The 17,960-nt window shown below is 37.7% G+C and overlaps 1 protein-coding gene across 1 annotated transcript in view; it reads right to left on the minus strand.

The window, feature by feature from the left end:
- Positions 1–17,960, minus strand: part of ARMC3 (armadillo repeat containing 3) — a 62,974-nt gene that overhangs the window by 1,740 nt on the left and 43,274 nt on the right. The window contains exons 12-19 of the mRNA XM_075495519.1: positions 16,902–17,151; positions 15,578–15,714; positions 11,832–12,000; positions 10,823–10,923; positions 9,641–9,736; positions 8,046–8,135; positions 4,173–4,370; positions 1,469–1,631 (exon numbers count right to left, since the gene is read on the minus strand). Of these exons, the coding sequence (XP_075351634.1) occupies positions 1,469–1,631; positions 4,173–4,370; positions 8,046–8,135; positions 9,641–9,736; positions 10,823–10,923; positions 11,832–12,000; positions 15,578–15,714; positions 16,902–17,151 (1,204 nt within the window). The remainder of the gene's footprint in view (positions 1–1,468; positions 1,632–4,172; positions 4,371–8,045; positions 8,136–9,640; positions 9,737–10,822; positions 10,924–11,831; positions 12,001–15,577; positions 15,715–16,901; positions 17,152–17,960) is intronic.

Consider the following 17,960-nt stretch of genomic DNA (forward strand, 5'->3'; position numbering starts at 1 on the left):
GTGCGATATACAGCAAGGCCAAGAGATGCTTAAAAAGAAAACAAATACCTGAAAGGCCAAGAGTTTTCTTGAAACAGACTTTGTAAATCTCTAAAGACTTCCAAACTGCAAATCTTTATGGTTGGTTCTGCTTAGAAAGTGTAGGCTCTTAAATGTTATTTCTACCATATTCTATGTACAACATGAAAAATATTCATTTTAACTCTTTTCAGACACTGATACATTTGTTTATCAGCCAGTCCTTCAGATCTCAAATGAAGTGCAACACCCACAGTACCCAGCAATGTTTTTTTCTAGTTGGAAGACTTATTTCCAAATAACATTTTGAAGAACTGTCTATACGAGCAATGAGGTGTAGGTACATTGCACACATATAGCTAGTATGAAATATTAAGTGTAAGAACGTAACATTTTTATCAGTGTAAGTTTAGGACTGCTGCTCCACTCCAAAGCACATTCCTTGCTTTTCAGCCCTGCAAATGTGGGAAGCAATTAAATGTGAGGCAAGCATCTGCTAGATGAAACACCTGCCTTTCCTCTGTGCTGCGCTATCACTGACAGACCTATAATGGCTTCCAGCTACAAAACTGCTTTCTCAGAATGCGTCTGTTGTGAAGGAATGAAATCCTGAAAGATTTCTAACTTGTTACAAATGGACAAGGAAATCCATTGCTTAGGCTGCTGTGGCTTTAAGAGAGATAATCCATCCCTACAAAGGTTTCTTAGGACAGTGGAGGGTAAGAGAACATCAGTGCTGCCTCAGCACAATTAATTCATGCCCTCAGACCTCCACAAAATGCATCAGGAACTTTCTTTCCCCATGGATGCCATAAATTTAGGATTGTGGTCTTTCTCCTGTGTACTGTTTCCTAGGTCCTTCCCTCTTAATGTGCTAGGCCCTTGCTTCTCTTTTCCTTTCCATCCAAGAAGAGGAAAAGTCCAGCTACCCAACAGCCAAGGAATAAGGATGGGACAGATAAGCAGGCTGCACCAGTACATCTTCACATGAAGACAGAACAAATGAATTTTCCCAGTCTAAGAAACTAGAACATAAAAGCTGTTACATCCTGTCATAGAATACTGGATAGATACCAAATAAAAATTGTCCCAACAAGTTTACATTTGCAGCATGGAAAAAAAAGGAAGCTGCATAATTCAATATTTTACAGTTTACAGAAAGTGTAAAATGTTTTGACTCCCCATCAAATATTTTGGCTTTTTGCCATTTATCAAGTATTCTGCTGATATCACTTAAGACAATTTAATGACAACAAGAATGTTTACAGGAAGAAGCGATGCTGGCTTTCATTCACTGGGAAATCAACTTTGCCAGTGAAAAATGACTTAAGCATATACAAAAGATTGTACATGAATATAAATATTATATTATACTGATGCAAGTATACTTTAGTTTATAATATCCATTTAACATCAATGATGTTATGTTGTAAAATAAATGTTAATATACCTTGAAAAGTAAAGCCCTGTGACAGAATGTCCCTTTTTTGACTTTCCCGATAGGCACAACGTTGCATTTCAGTTCAAATTCTATTTCACTTATGTGAAGTTCCCAGCTGAAGTCATGTAGTTTGTCTCTTTCTATCGGGCCACCCATCTTGTCTGCAACAAACCTGTTCCAATTTATACCAGGATCAATTACACCTATAATTCCTCTTGTATTTATCACAAAAATATAGCAAAAGGAAATGTATACAGGCAATAAGTGAATGACGTATAAGACTAATACTTTTGCTATGTTTGCTTTAATTATTTTATTTAGTAACTCTTACTTTAAATATGCTCACTGTTAAATACCATAGGTAACCATAACTCAGGTCGTTCACATTTGTCATAGACGTAAACCAAGGTCTGTGTCACAGACCTAAACCAAGCAACAGCTGTCAGCAGAGATTCTGGAGAGGTCTAGTATAGGCACAAAGTCCTCAGAGAACATCACCAATAACAGTGTAATTACTGAAGAAGTAGTTCAGAAGCTAGTGTTCATCTTTAAAGCTAACAGATTACGTGAGCTACGTATTACAATCCCTAGCCCTTCCATTTGTTTCAAATAGTAATAAAGGCGTGAGAATATATATGACAAAAATAAAGCCATAGGTAATGATCCCAACATAGGAAAGCAACTATAGCCAGAAAGGGTACTTCAACTTCTACATGTGCTTTCTTATTCAGTGTTAGTTTTATGGTTGGACTCAATCTTAAAGGTCTTTTCCAACCTAAATGATTCTATGATTATATTGAAGCCAATATTTAGGGGGTGAGGGGCATGTATTCATCCATTAAAAAGAATGGCTCAGTCAAAGAAACAGAAGATCGGAACTCACAGTCTGGGCAAACACTGCCAAAAGCATGTCTTTGGGATGACTGCACCCACAGGATCAAGCCCCTACCTCCTCATACACACACCTTCACCTCCCCTATGCATGGCCCCTGTATGTGAAGACCTTTGTTCCTCAAAGTGTCCTCAGCCATGGGCACAAGTGTTATTGAGGGTTCTCACTCTGGGCAAGGTGTTGCAGAGCTGACATGGGAATCACAAGCCACTGCTTTAGACTGAGCTAAAATCTGCATCACCTGCTCTGCAGTAACTGTGAACAGGTTCTGTACCCACAGTACATGCCAGGCAACCTCAAAGGCCATATTTCTCACAACCTAGGGCCTGAGGAGGTACTGGTTGCAATAGCATGGGTACAGGGAGTTATCACTGAGCAGGCTAGACATGCTATCTTGAAGTTGGGAATTACTGGATGAGCCTGAAGAAGTGGGGGCTCCAAGCAATCACTTGTGCTGCTTGTGCCTACAGCCAGCCCTCAGTAAAGAGAGCAAAGCTCCTCCAGCCTCCACATGCACACCACTCTCACGTGCGCACAAAGATGTACCATGTTTGTTTAAAAGGAGAGAGCCAGCGCTATCGCGTGGTCCCTCATCTACCCTGGCTCCCTCCATGGCGAGCACAGCAGGAACTCTGCTCAAGCTGCCAGGCTGCCGAGGGCCGCTGAAGCTGCCTCCTCCTCCCCTTCCTATTCAACACACACTATTCAGGCAGCCGCTTAAAATGGAACATACACATAAAAATCCCCACAGAAAACATTCTACTTAAATTTCCCGTTTCACTGGGTTGTGGGTCTGCAAGTATTTCATCGGTGTGTTTGAAGAGTGGATTTGAAAGAGCATTTTATGTATTCCACCTTGAGGAAGGCAGCATGATTTATACACAGCTGGATAGTTAAGGATGAATATCTGTCCTGTCAAATTTTGCAATCAACAGAAAAGTCATTCCTCATATCACATTAGACCACTTCATTAAGAATGAGAGTTAGTAGAAGAAACAAATTTTGTGAGACTCAGCGGGATCTGATGTCAAACTCTCCAGATTCAGGAGGTAGCCAGGAAACTGCTAAGATAGTAAAGGTTAAACTAAGGAGAAGACGAAAGCAGACACACTGCTCGGAGATGACAGTGATTGGTGCCCAGGCTGAGTAGTCAGTGTAACTAATGAATCACACATTGATAACAACAGTCTGTACGCGCACCATGGCAATATTCTGGCACTATTAAATCATCAGGATGTTAATTACAGTAGCACCTAAAAACTACACTAGAAAAATGTCTCATGCTTTTGGCTCTATAGGAAAACAAAATACAAGAGAGTTTCTGTCCCAAGGGGTTTTCAAACTAACTAGGCAAGAGATATTGTCAGAGAAAGAACAGACATGATACATGTAGGTTGCAACAGTCTCAGTATTAGGCTAAGGTTTTAGCCTGTGCATTTAGGCTCTGGAGCACCTGGGTCTCTCCTGTTCCTTGATGACAGAGATGCTATATGCAGCTGATGTGTTCATTGGAAACAATCAGTACAGATATATAAATATGAAAAACCCCTGAAATTGTCCATATTTTTAAAATGAGAAATTTGTACCCTTTTATTGCAAGTGATATTTTATTTTAAAAAAATTAAACTAATTACAACAAAATTAGAAAAAAGGAGCTTAAAATCTAAAGTTATGTCAAAATTCTGGACCAAAGCTGATTTGGATTCCAATTAAGGATGGGAAAAATAACAAATTTGGAAAAGTTGTCCTTGCATGAGAAAACTGTTGTTTTAGCAATTCAACTTACTTGCATTATTTATGGAAATACAATTCGGTACTTACTCTGCAAGAGCCACAACCTGTTCCCGGGTAGTAGTTAGTGGTAGAACTGTTTTGGAAGCATCATTAATGTAATCCAGTAAAATGAAGTCAGGTGGTGGTAGCCAATGTGAATTTCCTAGATTTATTTCATCCTGGACTTTAGATATAATCTGAGTAACGTCTTTAATTTTTTCCTCTTCTTTTTTCCCCTTCCCTTTTCTTACATAGAAAACAATACAGATTTATTTAGAATACTGTAATCTCTAAAGTCCAAATTCTAATACAGTAGTTCTCCAACAGGACACTTTAGACAAACTGATTTTGGGAGAAAGGTAGGGGAAATCTTTTCTCTTGATAATGAATAGTCCAAAATCTACAAAGCTGTAGAGAATATTTGTGGAACATGCCCTCAGGAGATGGTTAGGAACCAAACGACACTAGCTCCATATTAATATTTCTGTAAATTCTCATTTTATGTTTGTCTGTGGCTCTGATATGCTTTTCCCATATATGGATTATCTAAGGGAAAAGACACTTACCTACATACAGCTACATAACAATAACACAAAGTTTTTAGAGAGTATATAGGAAACACTTTTAGACAGTTACAGTTCAGTTGCATATGGTCATGAATTAGAAATCATGAACTCCCATGAGTTTTTACTCGATAGAAATCTGGATTTCAACTAAAGGAACAAATGGTATCAAGAGCATGGCTGAAATCTTGACAGGACATGCCAAGCAGTAGTCTCTGTAGTTGCAAATCCACGTACTTCAAGCATTATACAAACCACAACGTGGTTTGTCAGACGAAGATTTTATAAGAGATCTGTTTTTGCTGACTTTTTTCATTGTACATGCTACATTTATCACTGATGTTCAGAATCTGAAAAATGACTGCAATCCTGAACAGGCATCATAAGCACCTAGCAGAGGTAAAAATGAAATGCTTGTTCTGCTTAGCTAGAATAGTGTGCGTTTCACAAGTTATGCAGCAACTATAAAATCAGTATCTTACCAGAGGTATCGTTAAGATCTATACAATCAGACAGTTTAGGATTTTTCATTTGTGAGAACACATGGAACTTGTGTTTTGTAAGCATTATGTCTTTTTTCAGCATAGGTCCTGAATAATTCTAATGTGAAATACGACAAAATTTCTTTCCTTTGTTTAACAGTTCTGGCTTATTTTTTAAAATCCATAATACTTCTGGCATTCTTGAAAGGAAAAAAAATAAATAAAGGACCACTAGAATACATGGCTCCAGGGCACACTATCATTATTGTATGCTTTTCAAATTATTCTTGAAATTTTTACAATGAACAGCATTCTTAAGACGGAAGGCATTGGACAAAGCAGAAGGGCATATACCATTATCAGTAGTCTAATTCAAGCAATTTGTCTTCAGAATACTTTGCAAACTTTTCTTTTACCTATTGAGATTTATCATATTCACAAAAAGCCCTTTTCATAGATTTCATAAAGCACATTTTCTTAGAAGGATAACCAATTAAGATTTAATCTTCAAATTATAGAAAATTCACCACCCTCTTAAATAAACTGTTCTGGTTATTAATTACACTTATACTTGAAAAAAAGCAGGCAAACAGTTTTCTTTATCTAATGTGACTCTATTTAAGTATAGCCAGGGGACCTTACAATGCTAGATTAAACAGCTACCTACTTTTCCATTTATACACTTATGATCATGGTTAAGAATACCCTGTTTAAAAAAACCCTGAATTATTCCCGCCTCTCTGGTGTCTGACTTAGCAGGTTTTCAAACCAACAATTTCTACAAATGGTATAATTCTTGTTCCTTGACCATTTTCTCTTTGTCCCCTGCTCTTCCCTTCTATTCTCCCAGTACTTTCTTTTCCATATGAAAAGAACACTGCTAAATTATAGTGCTATAGCAGGAGAATTTGTTCCCTTTTCCTATATACTCAAATGACTCTTGAATCACTCCTATTCTCCTTCTTTCCAGTTTTCAGGAAGAAAAGACCTGAGAAGGATAGGTTTGAACAATGGTTTGTTTGGTTTTCTGCTGCTTCTGATTTCTCTGAGGTATGACTGTTCTGTTCCTTGGTGGAATGGCTGATAGAAGGTTGTCTTCCACACCCATCTCTACCCTACTCCTCAATGCTTCAGTTCACCATGTCTGTCTAATATTTATCTCATAAGGAACTGTGGAGTTGCTGTCTTACAGCTCAGTGCTATAAAATAATCAGTAACCATTGCAGTAGACTTCTGCTATCTTTTTCCTATCCTCTTTTTTATCCCTGTTTTATTTACCAGTGGGAATTATGACACCGGAAAAAAATCACTCCCCTTTCCCAAAGCTGTCTTACTACTTGTGAGACATACTTGCTGCAAATGCAGAGCAACATTGCAAAGGAGAACTCATGACAGTTCATAGTCTTCAAGCTGTTTCTGATTCCTGTTGCAACTTCAGTAGAAAAGTCCAGTGGGTCACCAGAGAGTCAGTGTGAGGAAGAAGGCAGCCAATACAATATCCTACCACCAAAAGACAGCCATGACACCTATTTTCTTTCCTTTTTTGCACAGCTTAATGCCTTGGCTGTCTTTAGAAAAGGAGTAAATGAGCATGGAAAGTATTTCCTTAAATGCTGTACTGGAACATAGCATGGAATAAAGGCACATTTATCAGTCTACATTAAATATTATCTTTTAGCCCAGTCAATGTGTATATCAGATATGCAACTGATCAAAAATGTTGCTATCTGTCTATGCAAATATATGTCAAACTATCAACTAGGCACTTCCTCCACATCTAATTCAAACACTTCCAGCAGACAATTACAACTGCCCTTTCTCTTAGCTTTCAACTATGGTTTATATAAAGTAGTATCACTTTTTCAAAACAATGGCTTTAACCTATGTTCAGTAGTACTTTGCAAAATAATGATGAACAGAAACATATGATCAAAGGGAAAAAATATGTAGAAAAAAGTCTAAGCATGTTTGAGACTTGGAGTCAGATACTGACCTTCAAGTAACTCCCATATATCTCACAAATTAATAATAATAATGATGTATGAATTATGGATTCAAAATGAATGACAATCGGGTTATAAATCATACAACTTCATCATGACATTCAAAAGCAATTATTTCATACTTGAAGAAAGAAGTCTTTGTATCCCTGCAAGTTTACTATGGGAAATTGAGCCAGGTATTTGTTTTTTCCTAAAGAAAATTTTTTGCTTTCCGAAAGTGTTATGGTTGCTAACAGAGCAGTCATTTACTGTGTAATTGACATAAATTACATTAAAAAGCAACTATCCAAGGGTATCCTCATCTCACACTGTAATAAGCAAACATATTATCTCGTCAGAACAGATCTCTAAGCTCTGCACAGCTGCTTGAGACTATGCAACATGGTCTATGACTCCAGAGCATCTCCTGAGATGAAGGAATCCCCCACTGGTGCAGAGCAAACATAATTGGGGCTCAATATCTCCCCTTGCCTCCTGCTCCCTTTGAGTAAACTAGCATATGCATGGTGGGTCATGACCAGGGCATGCTGGGCATCGGGAGGACTGGTAAGTGAGCAGAAGCTAGAATAGGCCTGGTAAGACACTCAAGATGCAGTATCTATTCTTTTGCAACCTTCCACAATGCGATTCATATGATCCATTTCAGGTATCTACTACAAAATGATTTAAACTGAATTCCAGAAGTGCTTGCAGTCCAAATAACTAGTCAAATGTAAATGTCTGCCTTGTAAGTCAATAACTTTTGGATAGACTTATCTCACAATTCAATTTAAGTCAGAACCTCAACCCTTCACAGTCAGTAGCTATGATCTGTCAACAATTTGCATGTCAGTTCTAAACAAACTGATACACATATAATTCAAAGTATAATACCTTAAGCCTTTTTCTCTAGTGCTGCTTTTGCTCAGCGAAGACCGTTGTCCAGATAACTCCTGCTTTTCCTCCATTGGAGATACCATTGAACTATTGAGATCACAAAGCAGGTTCCAATTTTCTCTTGATTTCATCTCTCAAGCACACACAGATACACACATACACAGAAATACATAAGCAGTCTAAGAAATCAACCATTATCTCTATCAATAAAATGCCTGTACAGCCAGTAGCATATCATAGTTCATGGATGAGCTCCAAGCTAAAAATTGCAAACATAGTACCTCAGTTTCTACAACAGACACTCCATCTCTCCTCTTTTTCCAAACCCTGTAGCGCTTAGCATTTTGTAATGCCCACCACTGACTAGAATTAACAGCCCTGAAGCATGGCCAAGGCCCTCTATACCATAAAATAAGGAAAATTAAGAAGTCAGGACTGAGACCCACAGAAACCAGCGTAATAAATGGTCAGCTCACTAAGTCAGCTAACAGAAGAGCCGAGGAGAGTTGTAGGTTACATCACATTCCTATCAAGGACTAGACACCATCCCACTGATGGCGAGGAGGCTCTATTTGGACTAGTTTTGGAATCCTGAACATTCCCCTGGAATTAGGCATGTACACCTGCCTTCTCTGAAAGGCACTGTTGCGGTCGTGATTGTGCTGCTGTTTTACATAAAGAGTTACTGGTTCAGTTGGGAGACCATGGTTCAGTTTTCTTCCACAGGAACAAACTAAGGGTTAAGCATTTTAATATAAAAGTCATCAAGACAAGGACTAGAACTTTGGTCTCGACTCTCTCAGATAAGTGCCCTAATAGCTGAAGTAGAAAGCTCTGTTCATTATGCCTCTTCGTTAGTGAACAGCTACAACAAACCAGAATGAGACTGCTAAACCCCAAATATGTGATCAGCTATCTGCAGGTGGGAGGGGCAGGCTCAGATCCTCTTTCAGTAAAAGAAGGAAATTCATTTCCCACAAGGTTAGAGATTCTGACCTATTTGGTATGAGCAGACATACCCACCAGATCAGTTCCACAGAAAGGACTGCAGGACTGTACTAGTGTATGGTATGGATCAGAGGGAGCCCTGCAAGAGCGAGGCATTTTTAGGTTTGTTGCTGTCAAAACTGGGACAGTTCTGAGCACACCCTTCTCAGCTTTGAGTCATCTATGGAATTTCACTGGAAGAAATTTACTCTAGAAATAAGTATGCATGTAGGCAGTGTAGGAACATTTCGTGGGTCTAGGTTCTAAATTGAGAAAGATCTTCTACCCTAATTTCCCTGTGTCTTGGTTGTCAAGCTGTAAAATAACAGCATTTCACTGCCTCCTAGGGATATTGAAAGGAAAACCAGCCAAATAAATGGGAGATGTTCAAATACATCATGAGGAGGGAGGACAAATAATTACTAAGATAGATGAAGGAAGATTACTGCAATTAGGAGGTGAAAGAAAGACTCCGAAAACATATTTAACATTCTATTTGAGCATTTGTACTCTGTTAGGAAACGTTCTGTATTTTAAATCAGAATTCTATTTCTAATGTTAGAGAGCAATAACAGAACAGTGACAAGTAAATCTTAAGACCATACCTTGCTTTTTCTCTACTGCCTTTTCTTGAAATAGAAGGTGACAAGATAGTCTGTTCATAAGATGAATCTTGTGCCTTTTCCTCTACTGCAAGGACGCTGAAATGGAACAAGATATTTTTGCATATTATTTGCAGAGATAATATTTGCATGTTAAGCTTTGGAAATTGAGTTCTGATTTTAAAGGACAGTAAATATATTCATAGGAAGTACATAAGTGGAGGAAATAACATAAGCACTAATAAACCAGATATTGATTCAGGGATCAAAAATGAAGTACGGAATACCAAATGATGGACACAAGAGTAACTGGGGAGTAAGACTGCTGCCAAGGTGCAAAGGCAAGAAGCTGTACCAAAGTCAAAGAAAGAAAACCTGATAGTTAAAGACAACTCTAGGGATCAACAAAGAGTATGGAAGTTTAATTTGTCATAGATATTCTCAGACATCTTTATGGTGTCATGTACAAGCTTAAAAGGGAAGCTAATGATACTGTAAACCAAATATGTGATGTGTTGACAGAGAAGAAGGTTTTGGACTTGCAAAATATTGGTAGAGCACTCTTTGATCTGTGAGAGTGTTTACAGGAAATGACTCCCAGTTAAACAAGCCCAATACCAACTTCCTGCATTCAAATCTAAGAAGATTTGTTAGGCTGGCTTCAACTTAAACAGAGAAGAAATGGACACAGGTTCTTTATCAAGTCTGAAAGCTTGATGCTTGGCTTTGTCCTGCCTCTTGGGACGTTGTGCTTAAAATTCCATGCATTTGCCTGTACAAGAAAATCATCAAATCATAGGTTTCATTGTCGCATGTTCACGTTCAGCTTAGATGACATAATTATTATGGCAGATGACCAGCTTTTTTATAACTAATAAAACACTGGGTATCCCACCATCAGGAAGGGCGTTAAATGAATGAGTCTTAATGGCGAAGTTAAAAAAAAGCAACTCAACTGAATAAATCTTTTCTATCTAGAGGGAAAAAAAGTTTTTTTTTTCCAAATTCTGATTTTATAAAATACAAATCTCTTGCCGTCTAGGACATGAAGTGCTATGCTGAGATCTCTCTATTTTATATAAGTGTACATATATATACACACTATGTAGTTTGTACTGGAAACAGTGAAAATGATGGAAAAGATGAGCTATTGCAATAAATGTTGGTAGATCAAACATGACTCACTCTTCTCGTGGTTTAGCATTAATGAAGATTATGGCCCGACGGTCAGTAAGCTCTTGCATACTCAGTTCCTCCAAAGATAAAAATTTCACTCCGGGTTTTATCTACAAGAAAATTAGAATAAAAGATAAGTAAGGTGTTCTCTTCAGTTAAAGATGAAGAGAAAAAAAATATTTAAAAGATACCTAAAGAGTAATTTAAAATTCCTAATCTTTAACAGAACTTACATAAGAACTTCTAAAGCCATTCAAAATATGTGAAAGTGGTTTCTTCTTCACTTGCATTTTCTTTATAAATTTTCTTAGAAAAGATTGTTTATAAATAATTTAACTTGTAATTATTGCTACTATGTCATTCCAAACAGTACTAGAATAAGGAAATATTCCTGCCTCTGAAGGCTTTACAATATAGGATAGAATTTTCAAAAGCAACCAAGTGCTTTAGGAGTAGGTATTTCACTGATTTTCAGTAACACTGGTATTTCTAATTCATTTGGGCATTTTGAAAAGTCCTTCTCAGATTTAAACAGAACACAGCACTAGCAAGTGATACATAGTGGAGTCATTCTTTATATATAAACAGTTCTTTGTGAGAGAAAGGGTCATGACCAAGGTGAAAACATGAACTCTCTCCTTCTTTAACAAACAAACAGAAAGTCCATAGGTCATTCAGTGTCAGGTTAGTATTAAGTATACTGCAGGGAAAGAGCCCAGAACAACTAAGGTCTGAGAAAGGACCAGGAAAGGAACTAGGAGCTGCACAGCTTACATAGGATTAGGAAGAAGATTGCAACTGGGGGATAGCATGAAGATGATGAGATTTCATCCATGAAGAAAGATAATCAAAAGAAATTCGTATAAAAAGTGGGAACCTTCAGGACAAGAAAACAAAGTATTTTACAAACAAAGTATTTTACATAGCCAGATCCTGGCTTTTGCTATAGTACTCTTACTCTTTCTAAATCAAGAAGAAAATTTTACTCTTTCTAAGTAATTTATTTAAAGTAGCTTACCTGACCACAATCATAGAATCCATCAGTAATGATGTTACTTGATGATAAATATCCCATCTGGCTGTACTTTTGGGAAAGATTGTTATCAAGTAGCTTTTCCAGAGCAGCTTCACTAAAGTTATTTTTGCGCCCTGTTGATAGATTAATTTCTTCTAGGATGTCTAAAGCGCTGTTAAACACAATACAAAGGCTAATTCATCATTAAATACCAATTAATTGTTATTATACAATTCAGAGTTAGTTTTCAGCATTGCCAAGACAGATTTGTTTCCAAGTGCTAGCCTGGTGCCCCTGGGCCAGCAAGGAGCTGGCTGTGCTGCACAGAATTCTTTCTCTAGGGGAGGAAAATGCCTTGCAGTGCTTAAAAGCAAAAGGCAATTCCTTTAGGCAGTTAAACAGTTACATAAAGAAATGCTGACAGAAGGATGTTAGGTACCACAGAGAACTTGAGAAAAAGAAGGATGTAAAAGCAGAGTAAAAGGAATAATGTTCAGAGCTGACCATATGATACAATTCGGGAAATCTCTCTCTCTCCAACTTGCAATGCAATTTGCAGATTCCATTACACAATGTGTGAATCCTTCTGATTTAGGAATGTTACTGTGTTTGGGGAGGGATAGGTGGCAGAGATTTGCAAAACACAGATCAGCATGGAAACACAAGCAGTTGTGTCAGCATCACCAGGTGCAGGATTTTTGCAGCATGGAGGTAGAAACAAATAATCATGTGGGGACACGGGAGGACAGGAATTCATTCCTTAAGTTGGTTTTGGTGCTGAAACCCACATACTGATAACTTCTGATCTGAGAAACTTAGGAAAAGGTCACTAAGAAGAAAAAGGAAGCTGAATCAGGAGAACATAACACAGTGCAGTTTTGGAACTGTTGAGGAATGAAAACAACAGGAAAAAAGGAGATATATTCACATGTGTGTGTGTATATGTGTATATTCAAATTTATATCTGTGTGTCTATACACACATGCAGGCATTCTTTGCATCCTAAGGAATCAATTTTTTACATATATATAATTAACTCCACGTTTAGACTGCCATTTCTCTCTGTGAACTACACAGGGAGCCTCAGCTGTGGACATTTACAATGTAGACTTCTGAAGGTACATCAGATGGATTATAGAGAACAAGTTTTTCCAGAGAACAAGTTTTTCAGGCAAGGCAAATGACAACCTTCTCTTTTAGAAGAGAGCAATGGGAGGAAATAGTGGAACAGCAATACAGGCTATTTGTCACACAGCATACTGCAACAAAGTCAGGTAACCAGCAAGTAATGCAGGGAAGAATTTTAAAGGGGAAAATGAGTAAGAAAAGCCTAATGAATACAGCAGTGTCAAAGACAGATGACATTACAGGCACAATGGCACATTATCCTCATGTGGAGGAAAGACAAGCCAAAAAGGGACAAATACGGCTGCGCCAAAAATTCTGTGAAGACCCAAAAGCCAAAAAAGGACTCATATAGAAATGGAAACACTGACACTTCCAACAGGGAGGAAAAAGTTAGGGAAAAACGCAAAAGACCCACAGGCAAAGTGAGATGCAACTATTCAGGGACTGAAACAAAAATAAATGTTTCATATGCTGCAAGTCAGAGAGGAAAATGTAGGCCTATTACTCAATGTGGGAAGAAAACTCATAACAGATGGCACAGAAAAGACTGAAGTGTCTGATGCCTTTTTTGCTTCAGTTTTCATAAAAAGGTTGCAAGCAGATGCCTGGCAGTAATATTAACAAGGAGATGGAAACAGTAGGCTTAACATGTCTAGAATAACTTTGAAGAGACAAAGTTACCAGTTCCTGAGGAGACTTACCTCATACTACTCTATGATTTGGCAAAAGCAACCTCTGAACTATTTATAATTATATTTGAAAATTCAGGGAGGACAGGCTAGGTGCCAGGAGAGTGGAGAAGGGCAAAGATAGGATCTAGATTTGAAAAAGGAAGAACAAGGAAATAATAGAGATCATTCAGCCAAATTTCAGTGTCCAAAGGACACCATATCAAATTATTAAACAATCAGTTTGCAAGCAACAAGAGATAAGATGGTAAGAAATAGCCATTATATATTTGTCAAGAATAAATCATGTAAAGCCAATGTAATCCTTTCTGTGATAGGGTAACTGACTTAATGTATAGGCAGAAGAAGTAGATGTGAGATACGAGTTGACTTTGAGATATGTTTTGACTTTAATAAGTCTTTTCACATATTCCTACTTGAATACTCATGAGCAAGTCAGGGAAATATGATCTACATGAAAATAACATGAAGTAGTGCCTGACTGGTTGAAAAACTATGCTTAATGTATTATTATCAATAATATGCTGTCAAACTGGAAGGACACATAAATTAGAGTCCTACTCCGATACTGTCACAAAGAAGGGATTAAATAAGAACAGTGCTATATGGAAGATACAGAAAATAATTACTGAGCTTTATTTAATGGTGGTATGACCTCAGATGAAGTACCTCATCCAGGCTGGGAGATGGCACTTCAAAATGTCATAAATAAATGAGAGAAATTCAGAGATGTGTGACAAAATGATACAAGATTTCAAAACAAAAAGAAGTTTATCATTTTTACTTTGTCATGAAAAGGAAACAGAGAGGGACATGACACATGAGAAAATCCAATAAGTTAAACTCAAATTGCTATAAAAAGGTGGTTATTCAATCCCACTGAAAGTAGGACAACATGTAGTTGAATTGATTTGCTGTAAGGGATATTTAGAACTCAGAAACCCCTTCTAATTGTAAGGATACATCGGCACTGGAACAGGTTACCTCGGAAAGTTGTGAAACCCCCTCAGAACTGGTATTTACACTCAACAAGCAAAAATACGTCAGTGTACGTGATTCAGCCTTACAGTGGGCAGATGGATAACATCACCTTTGAGGTCCCCTCCAGACCTAAATTTCCAAGATCCTCACTCTGCAGAATCCCCTCATAGATGGATTTTAAGTATCTGTGCAGTAATCAGGAAAGTGTCCAGCAGAGGGAGCAGGGCAATTGCATATACACAATATATGTATGTTACAATGTACATATATTGTATATGTGTATATATACAATGTATACAATATACGCAGTACAATATATACAATGTATATGTATACAATAATACATATACAACGTATATGTACACAATTATCTGTATACAATGTTAACAATAACTAAAAGTCACCCTGTATAAGGAGCCCTGTGCCATAATTCTTACAACCTAAACCAGCTTTTGTATTCAGTATTAATATATGGAACTTGGAGTTTCTAAGAAGGAATAAAATAGAATGTCTTTTATGTGACACTTCAGCACACCTGCAGTTAACCAGAGTTTATAAGCCAAATTTAGCCTGTGTGTAATAAGTACAATTTACAGTATATTGAACTTAGCCTGAAACCTGAATTTCAGTTTCATATGTATGGGGCACTGTAGTCACTAATTTTGACTGATATAAGCACATCTTCAATATAAAGCCTAATTCAGTCACAGAAACAATAAACATTTTTATAATTCCAGACAGTTCTCTCTTCAGGCTGGCATTTTTTCTTAAGACTTCTGTTACTTAAAATCAATACCATTTCATCTGTAACATCTGTGGTGCAAAAGTAGTTTCTGCTTACCAGAAAGTATAGCTTAACTTTGTTATTCTGCTATAAATATGTAAAGATCAACTTAATGGAGTTCTCTCATCAAAATCTTCCCTCTGCCCCTTGATACTATTTCTACTCACCCTAGCCTGCATAGTTCAACAGCAGTTAGTTCATCGCTTGCACAGACCATAACAGCCCAACAGGCATTTCTTCTGACTTCCTCATTCTTAGAATGCAGCAATTCAACGAGTGGTCCCAGTCCACCTGCATTTCTTAACTATAAAATAATGAAGACATTGCCACTTACATATTTCATCTGTCCCAGCAAGAACAGCCTGTGAAATTCACCTTCTGAAACACTCCAGCCTTGTAGACAAGCTATGCTGGGCTGGTGGAAAGGCCATTTATGGGGATTCTCTGCTTCTGTGAACCCTGCATAGGCTGGACCTGAAGCGAGCTTCAGAGTGGTTCAAGGCACACATCCCTTCTGGTTCTGGCTTGCTTTTCACTTATTAGATTGCGGCGTGGAAACTGAAGAGACTATGCAACCCAACACTGCCACGGAGAGTTACACAGCTTTTTCTGTGTTCTGTTGCCTCCTAGCAACTAATTTACATCACAATATATTTGAATTTGTATTGTATTGTATGTATGACAATCTTATTAACATCCTATTCTCGTGTGCCACAGTATCTTTCCCATACACGCTGGAGGAAATATTGCTCATTTGGATTTTTGAAGAGAAAGACATTTTAAGGACACTGAAAGAGGTAGATTAATTATCTATGCCCCTTATTCATGTCCTAATTAACAGCCTTGACTCATGAGAAATCCCCAGCTTATGATCTATGAAAGCACATAGCATCATCCTTATTTATGAAAAGAAAATAATATGACCATTGATAAACAGTGAAAAGTTCAACTTGCTGGATGCCACTGATCAAGGGATTAATTATATTTTGAGTTTTATTTGAATTACATTTACTCCATGCACATCCAGTATCTTATAAATCAAGATCAGACATTGCTGTTCAGGCCTTGAAAGTGGGCAATAGAACAACACTGAGGGAGAGTAAAGAGGACAGAACTTCTCATCTTCAAAATACAGCTGACAGTTGCAGCCGAGAGAAACCTTAATGTTTAACGCTTGTAAACATGAAGATTAAGATATAGCCCTGGTTAAAGCTCATTGAAGCCACTGGAAAGCTGTAAAATATTAATTTGGTGCAAGCACATACATCAGTAAAAATACAAATTAAAGAAAACCCCTCCCAAGTTCTCATAACAAACGGAACTAAATTCGGCTGAACAAGCCTATGATGAAAGTGAAAAATTAGTTACTATCTAGAAACCCTGGGACTTTTAGGACACACATACAAAATACAAAGATCCTAAGTAACTGTAACACCAACCTCAGGATCTAGAAATGTTACAAATAACCACAGCCTCGAAGAAGAGTTTTACCTCAGTTCTTGCATCAGCATCACAACCAAATGCAGCCACAGCAAATGCAGCTTTGCTTTGCACTTGGCTATTGGTCGAGTGCAATGGTTTTGCAAGCGCACTCATAATACCATGGCTCTGGATATTTACACGGAATGGCTCTTGCATGGCCAGATTTGTTAGCACTGTGGCAGCATTAGCAATGGCTCCATCTCTCTGAGCATTCAAGGTATTTACTAATGGCTCAATTCCTTCAGCCTCAGCAACGGCACTAGCAGAATAAAGGAGAAAAAAAGAAATCTTTGTTATTTTAGGATCATTTCTTCTTCTTAGTGTGTTATATTTACCAACTAAATTAGTATTACATTTCAAGAATATAAAATATTGCTTACCTGCAATAAATTGCAAGACTGATGTTTACATTCTAAATTATAGTATGAAATGGAAATTAAAAATTGAACCGTGACACCCTTCTTTCTGATGCCTTAACTATGTCTGACTCACAGTGTGAAGCTCAAGAAGCACAACCTAAGCAGACAAACCAAGTCAGAAACTTTTGGATTCTTTAACTTATTAGCACATGGATTCTTTCTGAGGTTTTGAACAAATGAATGAAATCTTGCATCTTTTCAAAGATGCAGAATTTCTCTATCTTTAGTCCCAGGCAAATGCCTCTGCAAAGTTTTATCACTTCTCCCCATAATCATTCTAGCACTATTTCTCATGAGGATTACAGTGCATGGAATATCACGTTGTTGTTCTTTGTGCTGTCTCCATAAATTTCTGTGATTGGATACTTAGGTGGCATAAACACAGTACAACAAGCTCCTGCCATTCTTACAGAATAAGTGTACTCGATGCAGTTCAGTGCAACGTAGAAATTATTGTGCTGGCTTTATAGCAGGAGTACAACAGACACATCAACATAAAGTTCAGGGCTGGCTATGACTGTGGTTCCACATCAACTAGTCTGTCAGCAGCAGATCCAGTTTAAATATTCCCTCTGCTCCCAGATGATCACTGCAGCCATGGCTAAAGGGTGCTGCCCCTCAGCAGTGCTGGGACAAATGCTGGGGTGGC

The sequence above is a fragment of the Mycteria americana genome, chromosome 2 (assembly GCF_035582795.1).
Source record: "Mycteria americana isolate JAX WOST 10 ecotype Jacksonville Zoo and Gardens chromosome 2, USCA_MyAme_1.0, whole genome shotgun sequence".
Lineage (NCBI taxonomy): Eukaryota > Metazoa > Chordata > Aves > Ciconiiformes > Ciconiidae > Mycteria > Mycteria americana.